Raw genomic sequence first — 19,894 nt, 5'->3', positions numbered from 1 at the left:
GCTGTAATAGTACTACTAGTTGACAAAATCATTTTAATTGGCAGACTCATGTTTTTATCTGGATGGTTGTTTTAATACAGGGCAGACGGATTACATGACTAGCAGGGGTGTGACAGCTGTTCAAAAGTGATGGGATGCCAGTCATTTGACGAATGACAAATGTACTCCAACCCCAGATTGCACACTGAACATCTCTATAGTAATGTTATGTCACCATTTTTTGTAAATGTGACTCAGCTTTCTAAAGGTTAGCATTTTCAAATCTCATCTACTTGGTACCAAAGCCATCTGCCTGGTCCCATTCCGCCTGCCTTTAGTCTCTCAGCCATGCTGAAAAAGGGTTTCTAAAAAAAACCTGCTGGTGTCGTGGAGTTTTAACTGTCCCCGCAGCACTTTGATAATCTGAGTGTGTCACGCGAACTCTGAGAGAGAGCGAGAGAGAGAGAGAGAGAGAGAGAGAGAGAGAGAGAGAGAGAGAGTGAGCGAGCCATTCTCATGGAGTGATGAAGCAGTTGCTTGCGGCTCAGATTAAATCAACTGAAGTCGGGAACACTTGTTCTTTCCTCCATTGGCCTATCTCTCTTATTCCATTATGGTTTAACTGAATAACTCTATTTTACTTGCTTTAAAGAGCTCATGATATAAAAATTGGATTTTGTGGCATTCAGTCCAAGTTAATATTCGCTTGAAGCCTTCTACAGTGACCCAAAATCATTTGTATTCATTTGTATTATTTTTTTTTTCTGTAACACAAAATAAGGTATTTAGATTTGTTTTACCCCCAGAAAAAAAAGCTCATATAGATTTAGAATGACATGAAGGGTGAATAAAGCCCCGTTCACACGAGCAACAGCGAGCGATACCGACCGTTGGTGACCGGATGGGGTGTGTCCAGCGATGTGACAAAGTTCAGAATCCTTCAACTTTATGCAAATGAAGAGCGACTTTTGGGAGCAACAGCCAATAGGAAACAAGACGGTTGAACTCATGTGACTGTTCTCCTCTCAGCCGTAGATAAACATACACAATGGAAGAAAGTAGGCTCTGTTTCTCATTCATTTTTTGTTTATATGTAAGGATTTAATTTAGATTTAGATTATATTTAGTCTTTTGCCTCCAAAATGTTTGTACTTAGCAGCAAGAAACCTAATTTGCTGCTAGTGTGAACGGGGCTTAAGTGTTCATTTTTTGTGTGAAATAAACTGTTTAAGGGGCATTCACACTGACACCAATTTGCAGCACCTATTTAAAATTATGACCAATAAAACTTCATATAAAGCCTAACATTAAAATTCTGTATTAATTTGTCTAAATAAATTAAACTAAAATCAGTCAATTTTTCAAATCAGTCAAAATCAGTGAATTTAGACGTGTAGTATGTAAAATAGATATTCATATTGACATCTGCAAAATTACATTTAACAGTGTTAAATTATTAGTGTTTTTAAAGGTTGACCAAAGATTAGATGACTCTCAAAACTGGGCTGATAACAGATGTTGTACCAATATATTGTGCATCCCTAGACATTCTAGTGCTGTCAAACGATTAATCGCGATTAATCGCATCCTATATAAAAGTTTTCGTTCGCATAATGTATGTGTGTGTTCTGTGTATATTTATTATGTGTATATATAAATTCACACACATACAGTATAAATTTTGAAAATATTTACATGCATTTAACATTTATATTTATATCCATATAATTTATATTATGAATGAATATATTTAATATATAAAAATATGTTTTTTCTGAATTAAACACGCATGCATATTTATATATACATAATAAATATACACAGTACACATACATATATTATGTAAACAAAAACTTTTATTTTGGATGCGATTAATCGTGATTAATCATTTGACAGCACTAAGACATTCTGGCTGATTTATTATCAAAGCAGGGGGTGCATAGATGTGCATAGTGTTGTCACAATGCTGCAGAAAATAACTAAGGTTACAAATGATGTAAAATGAAACCACACAATGCCAATGCTGCACCCTCCCTCTCTTCATACTGTCACAGTCACCAGTCGAACTGCACTGCAATTCCCAGCGTCCTTCTTGCCACTCACCTGCACTCCATCAGTAATCACTCACACCTGACCTCTATCAGGGAATCCTCCTCACCTGTTGCTACCAATCAAGCTCCCTATAAAACAACAGTCTATCCATACACTCATTGTCTGGTCTCGAGGTTACAAGCTCTTTGTCTGTCTTATCACTTACCTGCTGGATCCCAGTGGATGTCTTCCTCCAGATGATTCTACTAAAGGGAAACATAAAGACGATTAATTCCTCAGCTTATTGAGCTTCATTGAAATCTGAGTCATTGCACTTACCTGTTGAGGTTGCCTTCAGTTTGTTTAATAAAGAAGCTCTTACCTTACTCATCCTCGTATGCCTCTCCATCCAGTGTGTGACACACATGCACATTTCTTTCAGCTTCTAGTTAATGCAATGTGGGCAGTATTGTTGTCACTGCCTCTATTTTGTGCGCATACCGACCAAACAGAATATTAAAGACACCAGAGCCCCTTCTGTTCAGGGTATCTGTGCTGTGTGTGCGTGCTTGTATGCAGAGCTGCACGAGTGTAAATGTGCATGAATCGCCTGTGTCAAGTTTCCCACAGTCTGCTCCTTCAAGTGATGAGCTGGGGAAATCTGAATGTAATATACTGATCACTTGGATCTTAATATCTTCTGCTGGCCTGTTTAATATAAGCAGACAATCCCTATAGAATCTTATCAAACTGTTTTTGTTAATAAGCTTCCATTAGATTGAAGAGCTTGATTGGAATCATGAAATAAACACTGGAAAACATGAGGTGTGGGTAGGCAGGGGGGACATTTCAATGTGCCATAGCAGATGGGAAATGGGCACAGAGGATTTCTGCTCTCTGCATGCAATGGTCTTCTGGAGCACTGCCAGCATATGTCCTCCTGCCCATAGAGGAGCACTGAAGGGTGAGGTACATTTAAATTAGCTGACAAAAATAGATGTTGTTGGAGCTGTAGTTTTAGTGCAAGAAAATGCACAACTAAAAAGACTTTAAATTAAAGGAATATTTAATGCTGGCATCTCTTACTAAACATGATCTCTCAAAAGCTCTGATTTTTACATTTAGATGTCTGTCCTCTGGACAAAATATTGATGGGTCCAAAACAAACATCAACTGAAGGTCAAAGGAGCTGGTGGTCTGGTGAAGTTTGACAGGAAGTGATACAGCTGCAGGACTATCTCAGATTTTGTCAGGGTTTACTCGCTGATATCAAAGACTCGTTTGATGCGAGATTACAGGTTCCTGCTGTGTTGCAAACCTGAGGATTCGACCGTGCTGAGACATGTCTTGCACCTGTGAGTTAGCTGCTACATCTGGTGAACTACTATATTTTCCCACAGGAAAAATAAAAGCCTTGTATTCTCCAGGGTCAAAGATCCCTGAAACCTAAAGAGAGTGGATGGTTAACTGATTTATATGGACAAGGAAGAACAACAGCATACAAATAATGCTAAGTAAGATGCAGTAAGACAATGGTTCCTAACCCTGGTCGTGGAGTACCCCCAACAGTACACAAAATTTGGATGTTTCTATTATCTGATTTACCCATTTCAGGTCTTTGTGGCCCTATTTACACCTGGTTTTAAGATGCGTTTTGGTCAATCAGATCACAGGTTGACAAGGGAGACACATTCCTGTTTACACCTGGTGTTTTAATCCATCTCCTTTGTCCACTTTCGCCCACTTCTGTCCAGATTTAGTCTATGGGTGAGTGTACATATGAGATTTTTCTGATCTTTTGATATAATAAGCTTGCACAATTTACATAAGAATGCAAAAGGAGACAACAGAACATAATACAAAGAGCAGCAGCTTTCAATATTGTTTCTGCTATGATAGTTTTGCGGCTATGTTGAACGAATTGGGTTTGCTTTAGAATCAGGACTGCCCTGTTGAAAAGAACAGCATATGCTGGTTACAGGGTTCCCAAAAGTCAAATGTCAAATTCCCTGACTTTCACTGACTAAAAAGCTGAATTTCCATGACCTATAATGAATGGAAAAACAGGCCGCTGCTGTGCGGAGCCTTTTTTTTTTTTTTTTGCTTTTTACCATTAAATGCTCTTTGATGTTTTTTACACTTTTTTTTTTTTTTAACTCCGTCTTTGAAGAGGTCATTTTGTAGCCAAAGCTACAGTGGCCGAGAGAGCTCAACGCGCTGCAACTTCAGAAAACACATGCAAATAGAAAAAGCACCAGCAAATCAAGAAAACATCTTCATCAGTTTGACAGCAGGTGCTGCAAATGCTTACAACGCAACCAAATAAAGAAACACTGCAAATGCTCACAATACAACCAAATAAATTTTATATCCAGTGCGTTTCTTTGTTTGGTTGTGTTGTGAGCATTTGCAGCTTGTGTGTTGTCAAATTGAGGAAGTTGTTTTCTTAATTTGCAGGCGTTTTTTTTCTATTTGCAGTGCGTTTCTTTTTTTGGTTGTGTTGTGAGTATTTGCAGCGCGTACGTTGTAAAATTGAGGAAGTTGTTTTCTTAATTTGCAGGTGTTTTTTTCTATTTGCAACGCGTTGAGCTCTCTCTCTCGTACAAAGCGCCTAAAAATTTACATTTTCTGGCATATTTGCCTTTGTTAACCGGTACAGCCTGGTGGCCTGGTGACTGCATTTGACATAGTGATAGCCAGTTGACGAGTGGGACGGGAATAAGATGGCGCTGAAAAAATAGCTCAATGCTAAGGATTTTTTATATAAGAATTTCTAATATAAAGTTCAAACATCATTAAAGATAAATAAGAACAAATTGCAAGTAATAGCAAAATTAAATATATAGCACAAAGATAGAAATGAAATTTTGCTTAAGTTTTTATGTTTGCAGGTGTTCAGGTACAGAAATTGAATAATTACTTATAAAATAACATTTGCATATTCTTCACTCTGTGTTGCACCTTGATTTTGCATTGCCATTTGAAATTAGTGGCAAGGCAACCACTGCATTTTAATCATGAATCAATCCAAAAAAAAAAAAAACATGCAATGTTTGATTTATTTTAGACTGCATAATTTCAAAATCTGAAGAAACAGAATGATGTGACTTTAGCTTTGTGAAATTATGCTACGTGAAACAGAAACAGCAGACGGGCTGAATGAGACACAATTTCACTCTTTGACAGCAGGTGGCGCTTATGGAACAGTGATAAAGCATTTCCTTGGTTACCACTATAAACACAGCAGTGCTGCGCGTATTAACACTCATTTAAATGCATTATACAGAGGCAAGATGAAAAGAAAACGCTGTGTAAACTTTTCTGAAAACAACCAGTTCCCCTCAGAAACACATTCAAATAAAATTCAATGTTTAGGATTCCTATATTTCGCGCATTATGAATCTTGTTCTGCCTGATATGGTATTTTCTCCTTGTTGCGTCCGTCTTCAGCATGTCTGGCCTCTGTTAATGGCCGTTTACAGACTAATTAAATATAGATTATTCATTGTTAAAGCTACAAAGTTACTTGCCAAGACGGGCATTTTTATACTTTTGTATATATTTGACCATTCAGGCGCAAGAAAGATGCTGAGAGAAACTCAATTCAGGGCTCGTGCGTGTCCGAGACGCTGCTGTCTGTACACACCGTTTACACAGGTCACAGCGCGCAAGTACTGAATGGAGTTGACGAACAAAAATCCCTGATATTCCATGACTTGGACAAAATATATATAAAATTCCCTGACTTTCAATGTCTGGAATAGACCTTTTAAAATTCCATGATATTCCAGAAATTCCATGACCCGTGGGAACCCGGTGGTTAGGTATGTTTTGAAGCATGGAAGCTGGTTTGAGCTGGTTTTAGCTGGTCCTTAGTTGGACATGAGCTGGTTTAAGTTGGTCCTGAGCAGGAGCTAGTTTCATAGGACCAGCACATGACCATCTTAAACCAGCTAACATGCTTCAAAACATACCTTTTTTCAGCAGGGTGGTAAGAGAACATTGACATTTTTGCCTTCGTATCAACCTCGTGGTTTCACACAGCAAAGTTTAAATTCTGTCAGGCAGAGAGGAGGCGGTCTTTTGTGGCTGTTTGAACACACAAGGGTCCACACTATAAGAGCAATCAGATTGAATGCATTTTTGACTACCTCTGAAAGTGGTCGAAAGTGGACAAGCTCAAAACGTTTTACACCCTCTTAACACTTGTATTTAGCACTTGTGATCTTAATATCAGGTGTAAACAAGGCCTGTGTCATTACTAATGAACTCATGAGTGGATTCAGATTCATTTTTGAATGGGGAAAAATACTAAATGTGCAGAGTTAGGGTACTCCAGGACCAGGGTTGGGAACCACTGCTCTAACATGCTAAGTAAGTTGGATGGAAAGTTGAAAAAAAACAGCATTTATTTGAAATAGAAATGTTTTGTAATATTATAAATGTCTTTACTGTCGCTTTTGACATTTAATGCATCCTTGCAGACAAAAAGTATTTATTTCTTAACAAAAAAAAATCCTACGAACCCCAAATATTTAAATGTTTGTGTACTAATGCCTCTGTTTTTGTTTCTCTCTCACTTGTGTTTCAGTGTACGCCTCCATAAGTCTGTACTTACTTCCCCAGAGACCAGCCACTCTCCTGCTGTATGACGATGTGCTGCAGTTACTGTTGGGTGCTCCAGGTGAGTTCTTTTCTGTTTTTAGGACAGGTCATCCATACAGTCAGCATTTGTGAACCTGGGCGTATTACAGAAAGATCCTAACTTTAAAATCTTATCTGTTTGGTAACCATGGTAATTTCAGTTAGGACCACATTTAGGACAAAAGCTATTACAGAACAGCATTTCCTAAGTGCATTATCTTATCTTAACTACTGATAGGAAAGGGGTATTACAGAAACCACCTAACATGACAAAAAACACTAAAAACTGTCTTAACTTTAGGACAACCCCACAGCTGTCCTAACTTCAAAATTATTTGAAAGCTAACGGAAAAAACACTTACAACTGTGCTGTCTGACAATGGTATTACATTTATTAATAGTTGAAAATGAAGAACGAAGATGTTTAAATGGTAGAAAGACTCTTGGAGGACCCTGAAGACGTGTTATATTTTGATGACAAAACACTTAAGTAATTACAGACTGCCGCACAACATATTAAAGTTAGCACAGGAACTGCAACCAGCATTATAGAGACCAACAAAAGTGTCACGGAGCATTACTGGTTGTAGTGCAAGTGACTAATGCCTTACGTTTTTTAGCAAAAGGCGATTTTCAAAGTGAAGTAGCTTCTATTATTTTCTTTACCCCATCAGCAGTGTTGGTTGCTTGGTAACAGACCTGAGAGTGGATTTTCAAGCTTGATTATGCCATTTAAGATTTCCTAACTAGAGATAAGATATTTTGTAAGATAGGATAAGAATCCTAAATCAAGTTAAGATTTGCTTCTGTAATACGAATTTACGAAAAATCCTAATTTAACACATAATATCTTAAATTAAGACCTAAGATAATATAAGTAATATGCTAACCTAAGTAATATGCCCCCTGGACCACAAAACCAGTCTTAAGTCGCACGGGTATATTTGTAGCAATAGTCAACAATACATTGTATGGGTCAAAATTATACATTGTTCTTTCATGCCAAAAATCAGTAAAGATCTTGTTCCATGAAGATATTTTGTAAATATCCTACCGTAAATATGTAAAAATTTATTTTTTGATTGGTAAAATGCACTGCTAAGAACTTAATTGGGACAACTTCAAAGGCGATTTTCTCAATATTTAGATTTTTTGCACCCTCAGATTTTCAAATAGTTGCATCTCAGCCAAATATTGTCATATCCTAACAAACCATACATCAATGGAAAGCTTATTTATTCAGCTTTCAGATGATGTATACATCTCAATTTAAGAAAATTTACCCTTATGACTGGTTTTGTTGTCCAGGATCACATTTTTTCTCATTCATGTCATATGACTGAAAATATTGAGAAAAATCAAGCATTTTTTTTCAATGGAAGTCAATGGACTGCAATACCGTTTGGTTTCCAGCATTCTGAAAAATATCTTCTGTTGTGATTCACAGAAGAAAGGTTTAGAACAACATGAGGGTGAGTAAACAGTAACTGTCCCTTTAACCAGAGCCTCAACTCTTACCACTCTTAATCTTTTTATTTATAGTGCTATGAAAAGGGGAAAGGGAATTGCTAGGGAGAGAAAAGGATCAGGACATCACAGTTTGGGCTCATACTGATGATACCCATATGAGTACCACAATGTTTCACTAGGTTTGACTGACACTTTATGTCTGTCTTTAATATGGGCTTACTGATACTCTATGGTGGCTCAGCCAGGCTGTGTTTCACATGGTTAGCTTGGAATCTGAGATCCGAATGCAGCTTCATTGATTCACACACATGCTGCGGTGGTTACATGTGCAGATGTGTGGAACTGCTGAGTTGGTCGTTTAATAATTAGGCTAACACTGTAGTCTCGTATCTGGAGCTGCCAATAAGCAGGCGCAATTTAACGGAGACTGGATGCAGTGCCTGCTAGCTATTTCACCACGTTGCATGCGCAATAAATGTCATTAAGATTTACAAACATGATCAAATGGCACATTTACTTTGGAAAGAGATTGTTTCCTTTGGCGACGTAAGAGAGATTTAGAGAAACTGCTGCCTGTGTTGCTTGTGTGTTTTGCAGTGCCAGTCAGGTATTTAATAGAGAGTGTTATGGCTCAAATTATGGTTGTGAGAAAGTGAATTTTAGTTGAATGCTTTCTGGGTGTGAAGTGATTTTACCTGATGGTCTACTAAGTATGATGTAATGTGTATCTTGCAAACTTGACTGTTAAAGCCCTGCCTACCCTCGCTCGTTTTCTGTGTGTGTGTGTAGGCAACCTGAATCAGCTCTTTCTGCATGATCCTGATCAATTTAATAAGCTTAATCTTTCTGTGCACACAGGGGTGTACACTGTGTGTGTGGGTCCCTGATTGCTCAGTGATTATAGTTACATGCACTCAAATGGTGTGTCCTCCCAATCCCACTTCTGCTGACAAGCCAACAGCTTGCCGTCTTTCCCTCTTCACATTCAGTAAGAGAGGCTCTCGCTCTAGAATACCATCAGTGTCTCCAAGCTGTTCCCGAGATAAATGGGCAACTTGTTGGGCCCAGCACAGAAAAAGGCCTCGTTGAATGATTTAGACATTTTAATAAGTGTGTAAAGTCCTTGAGTAATTGCACATTACTATACCAAAGTATTAGGGGTTTTTTGTTTTTTTTTACCTGGCTTGAGTAATACTGAAACTGGATACATGAACATTTCCAGTGAAAATTGGCAGGAGGCCACAAATGTTTTATTAATTCCTTTTGATCTTTCCATCGAATTAAAAAAGCTCAAGACGACAAAATAAACAGTATATGTAATAATGTAATGTAATTGGCCCAACTATGTTCCTTTGTCCTTGGGAAGTGGCATCATATCAGTTGTTAACCTACAGCTGAAGATAATATGTCAACACACAGTCTATAAACAACTTAATTAAAATGTCAAACAACTCTGAAACAGTTTTTGTATTATTTACATACTATTATAAAATGCAATAATATTTTGAATTTTTTTTTTAAGTTTAATGTTTTTCATTTAAGTTTGTCTAATTTTAATATTTCCTTTTATTTCAGCTACATTTCAATTACTAAAAACAAAATTTGTGTAGTTTTATTTAAAAAAAATAACAAATCAGTCTCAGGGTACTGGTTTCAGTTTTAATATCTAATGTATACTGGATGATCACAGTCAGATATCGAAAAAAGTTATTTAAAAAAAATTATCATCAATAATTGATGGATGTCTAAAATATAAAGATAAGGAGAAGCCTATAAAACGGCCCACGTCTGAACTATGACGTGAATATTGGCCCGAAGCCCGGCCATAGGGATATAAAGTCAGAGCTAGGGCTGGGTGATTAAAACGATAACGATATGTATCGCGATAGACACGTGAACGATATCAATAAAAAATGTGTTCGATAAAACGTTCGATATTTTTTATTCTTCGTCGGAAGAAAACAAAGGTTGCGAAGCAAGTTTGGTTGCATTAACAAAGGCACTGGCTCTCTGGTAACCTAGCAACGTAGGGAGTGACACGCTAACAGCCAATCATGTAACAGTATCATGTTTGGTTGCACCATATCGTTGTCTCGTGTCTAAGTGCGCACGCGCGGCTGAGAGTGCACGTCTGCAGCCAGACCCTATTGGCTGGTCTGCTGGATTCCTCTTCATAAGCAGAAAATGAGTGCCGCAGCGAGCGAGGAAATTGTAAATAAAAGAGAAAGTCTTTTATTTACTAGAGATAGGGCTCTATCTCAGTTTTTTGGATATTATAAGTCTGACCGTAGTCAGACCAAATGTCGTCTGCAAATTATGCAAGACCGTCGTCCCCGCCAAGACTGGTAATACCACGAACTTGATGTACCACCTTAAAAGCAATATCAATAATTATCGATATCGACCGATATGAAACACTGATATCGTGATACAGTTTTCAGCCATATCGCCCAGCCCTAGTCAGAGCCAAACTTTAAATTAAATAAAAAAATTAAAAAAAAATTAAATTGGGGGCTAAAATTGTGTTGTAACGCAAGCGTTACTGAACATGTACCAAGTAAAATATTACTGAAAATTGATTAGTAATGCCTTACACTACTGCGTTACAGCAAAAAGTAATTCGTTACTGTAATGCATTACTTTTGTAACGCGTTACTCCCAACACTGCTCATATGATATCTCATATGATTTCATATGCTCGTTTCTCAAGCTAGGAATTATTCTACAGACAGATATTTAAAAAAAAAAAATCTTATTTTTAAATAAATACTATTTAATATATTTACTGTATTTACTAGAGCAGAAGTTTAATTATAGAATTGCAGAGAAAGTTATTTTTTATTATTATTAGATTTTTTATATATTTATGGAATATATTATGTTTTGTTTTTTTTATACGGTATGAAATTATCTATATTGACTATAAAATTAGGTAAGTAGGTATATTTATGCATCCAATATTTAAGTTATTGCACCATCCACCCTCAGAGTGCAACATGATGCTTACTGAGAGAAGTAGAGGGGGAGTGTTTTTTTCATGCCTCAAAACCCATTACCATGGCAACTTTGGCAGTGGCAGTAGAATGGCATTTTGTAACAGGAGGGGTTATTATTAAAGTGTTGCATATCTGTCTCTGTTGCGTGGGAGGAACGTGTCATGTCAAACCTGATCTGAGATCTGCTAGTCAGTGAGGTTTGCTGCTGACCACTGTTATAAAGAGATTGTTAAAGCCACCTCTACTGAGAGAACTCATGAACAATACAGAAAAAGTGCCTTGATTGTTTTGTTCAAACATCCACCTTTAGAGTGTTTGTTTGCAGAGTCGGGTTATGGTTTTTGTGAGCGTATTTTGTGAAAAGTGAGTCAAGCAAATGTAAAGACAGAAACAGCCTAAACTCTGAGCCATAGCGTGGGAGGATTTTTGTGTTCACAGCATGCCAGCCTGAAAAGAAGTCACTCTATTGATTTGGGCTTCGGGGTTTGTTTAGAAACATGCAAATATAAAGGGTGAAAGTGAATGTTTGAAAAGGCATTGTTGTATGTCATTGCTGTGTTTGGATATCTGGATGTCTTTCGGTGGATTTTAATTAGTGTGAATTCAGATTAAATTAAACATTAAACTGATTTGCCATTTTTGATACACTTGTCAATATTTGCAATGACAACAACCACTTGACAAAAAAACTAAAAAATAAAATTATTAGCATAGCCCTATCTCTAGTTAAATCTACCTTAAATCTATGCATTAAATCAGTCATCTAACATCCTCTCTCTCTCCATTATTTTTCCTTTCTCTGGCCAAAAGGGGCATTATGTCTTCCTCTCCCAACAGAGCTCACATCTGTAACTGAGACCATGTGCAATGAAGAGAGAGATGAGAAATGACTCCCTTGACTAGAGAGAGGCAAGGTGAAAGAGGAGGGAAGTGTTTTTTTGAGAATAAACTGGTGAGAATCAAGCGGGAGTGTGAGTTGAATGTAAATCTCCTGAGACCTGCTTGCATGAACAGCTTCCAGGCACAGGGCCTGTTGAGAAACAGATAGCTATTGAGTCATTCTTACTGCTGTAAATCAAACCATTGACAAAATGGCAGTCTGCAGGTGATCTCCATTGAAAATTGACATCATTCAGATGTTGGTAATTAATTACTATGACTTGATGTGGTTTTCCAGTGTGGCTGCTACGTGCTCAGAAAGGGTACCAATCCTTTTGATAGACAGCTAATCTCCAGTACCAGATAAAGATTACATAAGAAGTGCCTGTTTGGATGAACTGACTGACTGCAGCCGTATGGGGGTGGGAGGTGTGACCAAAATCATATTTCATAGTATGAGTATTTTTAATACAATTTCATATTGATCACAGTAATAGTATGTATAAAAAATATACATGCAGACAGTTTAATGAAAAATTGTTTCTATTTAGTGATGAAGCCTATTTTTAGAGTATGAATGAAAATATTTTGCAAATTAAATTTAGTGTAGAGTTAATATTACTGGCTGTGACCTATAATAAGGGTTAAGGTAAAATGTAATATTATGTAACCATTAGAGATGCACCGATGTATCGGCCATCAATCGGTATCGGCCGATAAATGAATTTATTTCACTATCTGCCATCAGCTTTCCTTCGGTTTTAAATAGCTTTTAAGCTCTGTGCACATTTTACTTTCACTTTTAAATTAGCGGCAATTCGGCATCAATTGCTTGAAATCAATTCAAGCAACAACAAAATAAAATATAACTTTTATTAACAAAATGAATAAAAATACACCATACTATATGCCTACTATAAAATAACAAATAACTTACAAATTTTAAATAGGTATATGAAACTGAAAATCAGTAAAGACTGAGGAACAAATAATTATAAAACGTAGGAGGCACGGACTGCGTACACCTTGATGTAAAATAATGGGGGGGGGATTACACAGTTTAAATAAAATAAAAATCAGCAAATACTGTGAAACCAAATAAATGAGAAACGAATGTTAAAAAACCTTACAATATCAACTTAGATAAATGGCAGGTCAATGACAGGCTTTTCAAAATTCAAAATGTTTTTAAAACAGGCGCTTTTACATTTCATTTTGAAACTCTTCTTCCATCGTCTTTGTCTGTCTCACCTCACTCTTATTTTCAGTCAGCTCGACTCACTCTCCTGACGTGATAAATGAAATCTGATATGTGATGCGTGACTGTCGTTCGTTCGGTGTGCTGCTTTGAGCTGCCGTGTTCAGTTTTAATTGTAGTGTCTGTTTTCTAACTAAATGATTTTTATTACTATTAAAAAAATCTAAATGGCGGTGAGGGACGGTTCCGCGGTGGGCAAGTGACGTAACCGGTTTTACGGCTTATCACCGCCAACAGCGTCTATCGCAGCAAGCTTATTAGTTAGCTTTAAAACAACACCGAAGAGGAGCTTTTTTACTTATAATTATATATGTATATTTGAATAAATCTGGCATTAAGGTATTTATGAAGAAAAAAAAAAGGAAAGTTTGTTTAAGTTTATGGTAACAAAAGTGGTTAACATTCAACCTGTTCTTTTTCATCAGTATTATTTGTTTTAATTTTAATTTTGCTGTGCTATAAGCCGGGCTTCGGACACTTTCACTTTCGAATTCGAATTCACGACCGTCACTTTTTACAAGAAAATATAATTGTCTGCTTTGCTTACATCTATTCACTGTTTAAAACTAAAATAAAATTATTGCAATATGGATTCATTGTTATTCTTAATTGAAAAGCACAACAACAATAAAATAGTAGGCTACAAACTAACTTATATAATTTAATTAACATATACGAATAAGACGAGGCATGGCATAGGCTACACCAGAACATTTAGCAAACACTGAGGAATCAAATAAATAAAGAACATTTAAAGAAAGCCTCCATAGTGTAACGTGAGAAAAACAGCAAAGACAAAACCAACATCTTCACCTTCTCTGGTTTAAGAAGCAGTCTTTTATTTTACTTTCGCTTGAAAAACAAATCCTCCATCCCGTCAGCCATGCGACCATGTCAAATTTGAACTCTCACATCACTATCGGCATCGGTATATGCCAATATCATTCTGAATAATCAGCTATCTGTATCGGCAGAGAAATTCAGTATCGGTGCATCTCTAGTAACAATTATCTGATACTTAAAAATTCAGCTGATTTTTTTTCTCAATTTTACATTTAATTAGCAGACACATTCATCCAAATGTATAATCATTTATCCAATTAATGTATCAAATTTATATTAATAATTATTTGTAAGCAGATGGTACACATTCATTTAACTCTGACCCCAAGCTGACCATTCCCAAAATTTAATGTATCTATATCAGAGTGGGTAACAGGCACTCAGCATTAACTCTCATTGTTTTCCTCAGACAGCTTGACCCCAAGGTCAGCAATACTAATCTACAGCATTCAAACAGCCCACTGTACAAAAGGCCCTCTGATAATACTAACATCTATGGCTTTGTCACTTTAGTGATTTTTCATGAGTGGTATGTCTCTTTGGTGAGCTGACTCCCTCAGGGGTTTTCATTTTCTCAATCTAGCTCGCTGTCCGACTTTAGAATGATATGTGTCAGTGAACACTCCCCTTTCAACCAGAAAGGTTTCAGGTTTTGCTTCTCTAATATTGGCCCTGTTGGTTGCACTTCAAAGTAGGCCCAGTTGCAAAACTAAAAAAAAAAAAAAAAAAAAAAAGAGTAAGACCCTGGCCTGTTTACACTTGGTATTAAAATGGTCAATCTGATCACAAGTGGACAATGGAGACAAATACCCGTTTACACCTGGCGATTTAATCCGTCTCTTCTGTCCACTTTCGACCACTTCTGACCAGATTACCACCCGTGGTGCTGATTAAGTCAGGAGGAGGGTAAATGGGCAGATCTCTCTGTCAGCATCAAAACACGAGCGGGAGGGCTAAAGTTATTGCGCACTAATATTATGTCTGCGCCTACTTACTGCTGTCGTTTCTTTTTCGTGTTATCAGAAAATAGGCTAATACCTCTAATTCGGCCTGTCAAAGTTTAAATCCCGTCCGATAAGCGCATGCCCTTGTACGTCTCGCAGTGATTACGATCCAGTTGAAAGCATTTTCGACTACCTCTGGAAGTGGTCGAAAGTGGACAAGCTCAAAACTTTTCACACATCGTTTACACCTGTATTTAGCATTGTCCACTTGTGGTCCAGTTGATCAAAACACATCTTAATACCATATGTAAACAGGGCCTAAAGGAAAACTAGAAGTTTGGGGAGACACATTGGTCATTGATAAGAAATACAATGTTTTACGTTTAATTTCGATGTTATCTGTAACTTTTAAGGGGATGTTTTTATACGCAGTTATATTCATGCGATTCATGAAGCCAGTTGACATTTGTGATGTTTACCACTGAGGATCTATGATAGAAGGCGGTCCCATCGGCGAGGTCAACCACATGATTCTGCACATGAAGGGGATTCTCTATGCAATTCAAAATGCCTAAGCTCCTTAGGAGGTTTTCCAGTTGGCGAAGCACCAGTCCCAACTAGATTGTTCCGTTCTTTTACTGCATAATCATAGTTTTGAGTGTCAGGTTTACAGGGGGTCAACCCATCTGCAGCCCAGTCCTTGTGCAATCCCAGAGGAATTGCAAGCTTTGTTGGCCAGACACTGTTGCACCCCTTCTTGTCATCATGTAAGATGCAAATCATTGCTAGTGCCACGGTATGCAATTAGGCTAAGAGCCAGAAGCCTACAGATATTAGTCAGTGAGTAGGCTTTCACATTAGCCTTGCTTTTATAGCCTAATTGAATCTCATGCATGTCTTAAATGCTGATATTTATGTTTGTTTCTGTTGCTCGAAAGGAGACAGTTAGACGAATGGTATCTGGCTTAATTTTAGAGATTCCTGTGGATGATTTGCATTGTATTAGTTTCTCCTCTCATCAAGAGCTGGTAAGTAAATAAATTCATAACTGTGGCATAAAAGAGGGAGTGTCACAGCCTGCTTGCTGTCAGTGGTCCCCAAGCACTGACACGCTATCTTGGATGTCTGGGCTGATCAGTGACCAGCTAACCCAGCACTAATCGGAGCAGACAGCCTACAGTGAGAGATACATGCTTATATTTTTAGGCCTTCTTATTCTCTTATTCCTATGTGCCTCTCGCACACTAAGCGAGCCAAGTGGAAGAGGGGAAGGGATTACTGCAGTGTGGATTCTGAGCTCTGTATTGTTCTTGTAAGATGTTTCAAGAAATTTTGAAAAACTGCATAGTTTCCTTCATAGTTACCTTCATTCAGAATTATTGGCCCTACCCCACAGATTTCACATAAAGTTACCTTGCAATTCCTCTCTCTGACAGGCAAGAGAAGAGAGTAAAGCAGCTACAGCAGAGAAAGGTTGAATCACTATAATGCTCATTATAACAGCAACATTGGTTAAAGGAAGTGGTTGTTGACAGAATCCCATAAAACTGCATTCACAAGTAAAACACATGGAAACAACAAACCCCAGAGCAGCTCATTAGTAGGGCTAGGAAGCAATTACTAGTTCTTGTTCAGAACAACAGTCATACAGGACAGACATTGTAGTCCGATTTGCAAAATAGTTATGACTTCATTCTTTGTCATAAACCGGAAATTCTTTACAATTCCTTCCAATTAATTTATCCGTATCCATACTAAACCTATACATTTTTTTTAAGTCTTGTATAAATCCCTGTTGTCTAGGATCCCGGAGACAGCCATGGGTACAGCTTCAGAGGAGAGCCATCCGACCACCCCTAAACACCTCCCAAATTACCCTCTCTGCAATGCTCACCTCCTCCCGCAGTCAGTATGAGCTTGGGGGCTTTCCTTACCCCCTTGCCTTGGAGAACAACTCAACAGGTGAGTTTATCTTAACACCTTCCATGGAGTTACCCATTAATCTAGCATTACCATTTTCCCCCTCATTTTAATCATTCATCATTGCATAAAATAGTGCAGTAAAAAAAAAGGCTTGCAACAGTGGCCTCTTGGAGTTTAATCCATTTTTTGCTATTACTGTCTGCCTTGATTCAGGAATCAATAGTAGCTGGGTGGAGCTAACTGCTCTAGCTGCAATGTGTGCTCAGCTCACTGGGCCCAACGGCACTGAGGTCCAGGTATCAGAACCCATCCACATCTCCATCCCCCTTCCTTCTGATTCACCTCTCAAGACTGCCACCAGTGTCCCAGTATGGAGGTTCGAGGACAAGACAGGTAAACAGCATTTTACAAATTTTTGGTTAAGGTTAATAACAGTATGCAAATAGACGATTTTATCCAAAGTTACTCCTTACAGGGCTCAAACTAAAATTATCAGTCTGATCAGGACGGTGATCACAAACACCCTTTTGATGACACCATGTTATATTCACCCTTTTGCTGATCCAGATTCTATAGCAGTCTAGCACTAAATAGTTCAGGGGTGTCCAATACTGCTCCCAAAGGGCCACTATCTTGACCAGTTTTTTTCTTAATTAAACAGCTGAACCAGCTAATCAAGGTCTTGTGGAATACTAGAAACTTCCAGGCAAGTGTGTTAGGGCAGGTTGGAGCTAAACTCTGTAGGACCATGGTCTTCCAGAAAAAGAATTGGACACCCCTGCAATAGTTCATGCAAAACCAAGTCAAAATATGAGGACTCGGAGTAAAATGACAAAGGGTGTAACTCGATTTGGGAGAGTGGGTTGTACTTGTAAATTGTTAAAAAGTGTACAAGAAGCAAGAGAGAAGGAAAGATGGAGAAAGACACTGGAATTTCTAGTTGAGAGCCATTTAAGCGGGTTCAGATAAATTGAAAGTAGGTGAAGTGAGTGTGCAATACAAATCAAAGAAAGCTGTTAGGTCTTCTCACATTGGAGAGATAATAGCCTGCCAATTCATAAAGCAGAAATCATCTCCAGACATTGACCCCGTCACAACATAGCTCCCAAAACAGGATGTGATTTAGTGCCTGGCAAGCTTTGCAGAATTCCCTAGATCCTTCAGTGATGCCAGCTTAATAAACAGAACAGCTCTGGAGGAAAAATCAATATGACTAAAAGAGGGTATCGGCTCACTTTCTGGCTTTACATTCAAATCTTATTTTTCCGTAGATTGCTCTTGATATAGTTACGCGTCATTGTAGGTTATCTAGTGCATCTGCGTTACATTTTTTTTTCATTTTTTTCAGCTCTTCAACCCAATGTCTGGGCTTCTTATTAGGATCTCTCCTAAAGTGTGGTTAAAGAATCATTTAGCCTCTTTTAGCTCCACCGAGAAATCTCAAATGATTTTAACCTAAGCAGCTTAGTCTATGGCAACCTAATCCCAACTCCTCTTTTTACCCACCCATTGCAGTATTGGTCAGGGAATGCAATATTAAAGTCATTTCATACATATGTACATTTCATACATATGTATGTTTTAATAATTAGGTTATCACTTTAATCTTAATTATTATCATATATATATTTTGATTTCTACAAACAAAAACAATAAATAATTTACTGTAGTTCTACAATTTGCACAGTCCTCTTTTAAACTAAGAGACAGGCATTTATTAGAATAATTTTGACTTGTGTGATAAGGTAAGCTAGAGCTTGTTTTAGAGCCAAAGAAAGAAAGATTTTAGAGGATACCGTAGCTTAGTACATGGAGCTGCTCAAACGGTGCCTGCCAGTTACCAGGATGCCAAAAGCTTATCTAGATAGAGAATGCTGGATAGCTTTAGAGAAATAAAACCCTGAATATTCAGTGTGTGTTGGTGGTCAGAGAGAACTGAGAACTTCAGAGAATAGTTAGTTCTGGAGAACAGGGGCCTGTATTCCTGAGTGGTGGGTGAGTGTGTTTTTGACCATGTGATAGATGCATGTGGCCGAAAACTACAAAAGTCTGTATTGTCTCAGACTTTGCTCTGTAGACTGTAGAAACGTGGATGTAGAGAATGTGGCTGTATTCTCACAGCACAGCCAAGAGCCCTGAGTCACTCCCTGAGTCTCATTTACTAACACAGCATAAATATATACAGTATGATGTCACCGACTACTCAGTCCCAGCCGTCCGTTTTATCTAAAAAGGGTGGAGCCTGAATACCCCAGCGCATTCACATTATGAAAACATTCATTGTGCCGCAGAAATTTGCCATGTGGCTACTAAGACCCTGTTTGCTTTGGCGACAGATCACAGACAAAACAGCCCATATAGAGAGAGCGGATGCTCATGCACATGGTACTTGGAGGGGCTTACTATACTGGGAAAGCCCCCTGCTTTGGAGAGAAGGTCTCCCTGCTGAGCTGAACATATAGCACCTTCTAGTGTGCGTAATTACACATTGCATGCAGCTGCCTGGGTCGGTCTTGTGCAGTTTTGTGCAGTAGGTAGCTGGTACTTATGATTCTGCTGTGGATCTTAAGGTGAACAAAGCTGTGAAATATTAAATTATAAATAGCAGTATTTAATAGGCAATAAAAAAAGTGTCAGATTCCAATAAAAATAGTACCGTGTTAATGCTGATTTTATATATAGTATAGTATTTATTTATAGTAACAAGTTCATTTTGTATGCTCCAGTTGTGAAGTCCAGCACAGCAAGAGCATTTCGTTTTTAGTGGAGGGAGACATTTGAAATCGTATTTGTCTGAGTTCACCCTGTCAGAACATATTAACTCTCCGTGTTCTTTTGTTTGGCCTTAGGGCTTGTTGCAAAATGTGTGCCCATTACTGTCCTGCTTCGGTACACTATAATACATTATCTGTGTGATTTTGAATATT

General features: G+C 37.8%; 2 protein-coding genes across 2 annotated transcripts in view; both read left to right on the top strand.

The window, feature by feature from the left end:
- The window catches only part of LOC306868757 (nucleolar transcription factor 1-like), a 967,110-nt gene that overhangs the window by 322,751 nt on the left and 624,465 nt on the right, over positions 1–19,894 (top strand). The gene's annotated exons all lie outside the window — the stretch shown is intronic.
- Positions 1–19,894, top strand: part of LOC306860736 (protein FAM171A2-like) — a 40,758-nt gene that overhangs the window by 16,990 nt on the left and 3,874 nt on the right. The window contains exons 3-5 of the mRNA XM_079402602.1: positions 6,602–6,694; positions 16,848–17,006; positions 17,181–17,360. Coding sequence (XP_079258728.1) covers positions 6,602–6,694; positions 16,848–17,006; positions 17,181–17,360 — 432 coding nt within the window. The remainder of the gene's footprint in view (positions 1–6,601; positions 6,695–16,847; positions 17,007–17,180; positions 17,361–19,894) is intronic.

This window comes from Barbus barbus (genome assembly GCF_936440315.1).
Source record: "Barbus barbus genome assembly, chromosome: 4".
Classification (NCBI taxonomy): Eukaryota; Metazoa; Chordata; class Actinopteri; order Cypriniformes; family Cyprinidae; genus Barbus; species Barbus barbus.
This window is presented reverse-complemented; position numbering and strand designations above follow the sequence as displayed.